The sequence below is a fragment of the Empidonax traillii genome, unplaced genomic scaffold, assembly GCF_003031625.1.
Source record: "Empidonax traillii isolate 1590-97213 ecotype Southwest subspecies unplaced genomic scaffold, ASM303162v1 scaffold1175:size178029, whole genome shotgun sequence".
NCBI classification, from domain to species: domain Eukaryota; kingdom Metazoa; phylum Chordata; class Aves; order Passeriformes; family Tyrannidae; genus Empidonax; species Empidonax traillii.
In genome coordinates this window covers 1-1,444 of record NW_020956368.1, presented here as the reverse complement: position 1 = coordinate 1,444, position 1,444 = coordinate 1, and the positions used below count along the sequence as shown (strand labels likewise).

Here is a 1,444-nt window from a genome sequence, read left to right as displayed (position 1 = left end):
ACGCCGCCTCTAGACCAGGGCAGTAAAAGCTGCTCCGTGCTCTCTTCTGTTTGTGCCCACAGAGCCGGCACATCACCCCTCTGCCCGTGTCCCTGGGGATTGATTCAGTGGTGCCCTGGGAGCTCAACCTGCCCTGACACACTGTTGGACACATCCGTGCACCGCCTTCCCGTCCAGCCATGCTGCACTTTCTCTGGGACAGCATCTCCTTCCCTACAGTCCTCATCTTCCTCATTGTCTTCCTATTTGTTGCCGATTACATGAAGAACAGAAACCCAAAGAACTTCCCTCCCACCCCTTTACGCCTTCCCTTTATAGGGCATCTTTACTTGATGGACTTCAAAGATCCCATGAGTGGAGTGGAGAAGGTACAAGGGTGGTGGGCACAGTGGTGGAAGGAACAGAGGAATTTGCAGCTGCAGGGAAAGGGTTAAACCAGATGCCATGGGCCAGGAAGGAGGTTTGTCATCATAAGTGCCATTTACCTGGGTACAAGGTGGAGCACAAGTGCACAATGATCCCTGAGACAAATGTCACAACACGATCGTACAGGTGTAGTCACAGATGTAGAAACCTCATAGTACTGAGCTGGGGGCTGGGAGGGTGTTTGGTAAGGGAGCACAACAAAAGCTGGAAAACACAGAACTGAAAAATTAAACCTGATAGAGATTTACCTTTTTTTATGGCTAATTAACATCAACTCCTTAACAGTCCTTCCAGAAAAGAGGAAAGAAAAAACACCGTGCATTCAGGCAGAGATTTGTGCACAAATTCTGTTTCCTCTCCCACTCTCAGCTTCCTTTATTTTTACCTGTGCCCTACGACAGGGCTGTCACTGTCCCAACAGACATATTCACTTCAAATGAAATCCACTTTATTTATTTCCTCACCCAGCTTACTGAAAAATATGGTGACATCGTTGGCACTTCGATGGGCAGCATGAAGTTTGTGATAGTAAATGGGATGCGGCTGGTTAAGGAAGTGCTTGTAAACCAAGGAGAAAACTTCCTTGAGCGCCCAGAATTGCCTACTGAAATCTTCAGCAAGATAGGTGAGTGATCCCTCAGGACATGCACCTCAGCTGGAAGGTCCAGGTGTTGGCCCTGCAGAGGTCTGAGACAGCTGGGGAGAAGGCAGAGCCCTGGAGCTTTTCCACTCCCTGGGGGATCGGCCTTGTCTCACAGGGGGCTGTTTCTGCCAGGATTGATCAACTCCAGTGGGCACTTGTGGAAGGCACAGAGGAGATTCACCTTGACCACCCTCCGAAACTTTGGCTTGGGGAAGAGGAGCGTGGAGGAGCGCATCCAGGAGGAATGCCGATTCCTCGTGGATGCCATTAAGGATGAGCAGGGTGAGTGCCACGCGCCTCTCTCAGCAGCTGGGCTGAAGGCAGGAACAGGCCTGTTATCATTGCACCCATGGTTCACTGCATGCTGGAAAATAC

The 1,444-nt window shown here is 50.6% G+C and overlaps 1 protein-coding gene across 1 annotated transcript in view; it reads left to right on the top strand.

Annotated features, from left to right (window-relative positions):
• LOC114069061 (cytochrome P450 2J6-like) overlaps nt 1-1,351 on the top strand; it is a gene marked incomplete at both ends in the record, with an annotated part of 5,382 nt that extends 4,031 nt beyond the window's left edge. Inside the window, 2 exons of the mRNA XM_027905604.1 lie at nt 895-1,051; nt 1,202-1,351. Coding sequence (XP_027761405.1) covers nt 895-1,051; nt 1,202-1,351 — 307 coding nt within the window. The remainder of the gene's footprint in view (nt 1-894; nt 1,052-1,201) is intronic.
• Between the last annotated feature and the right edge of the window lie 93 nt (nt 1,352-1,444).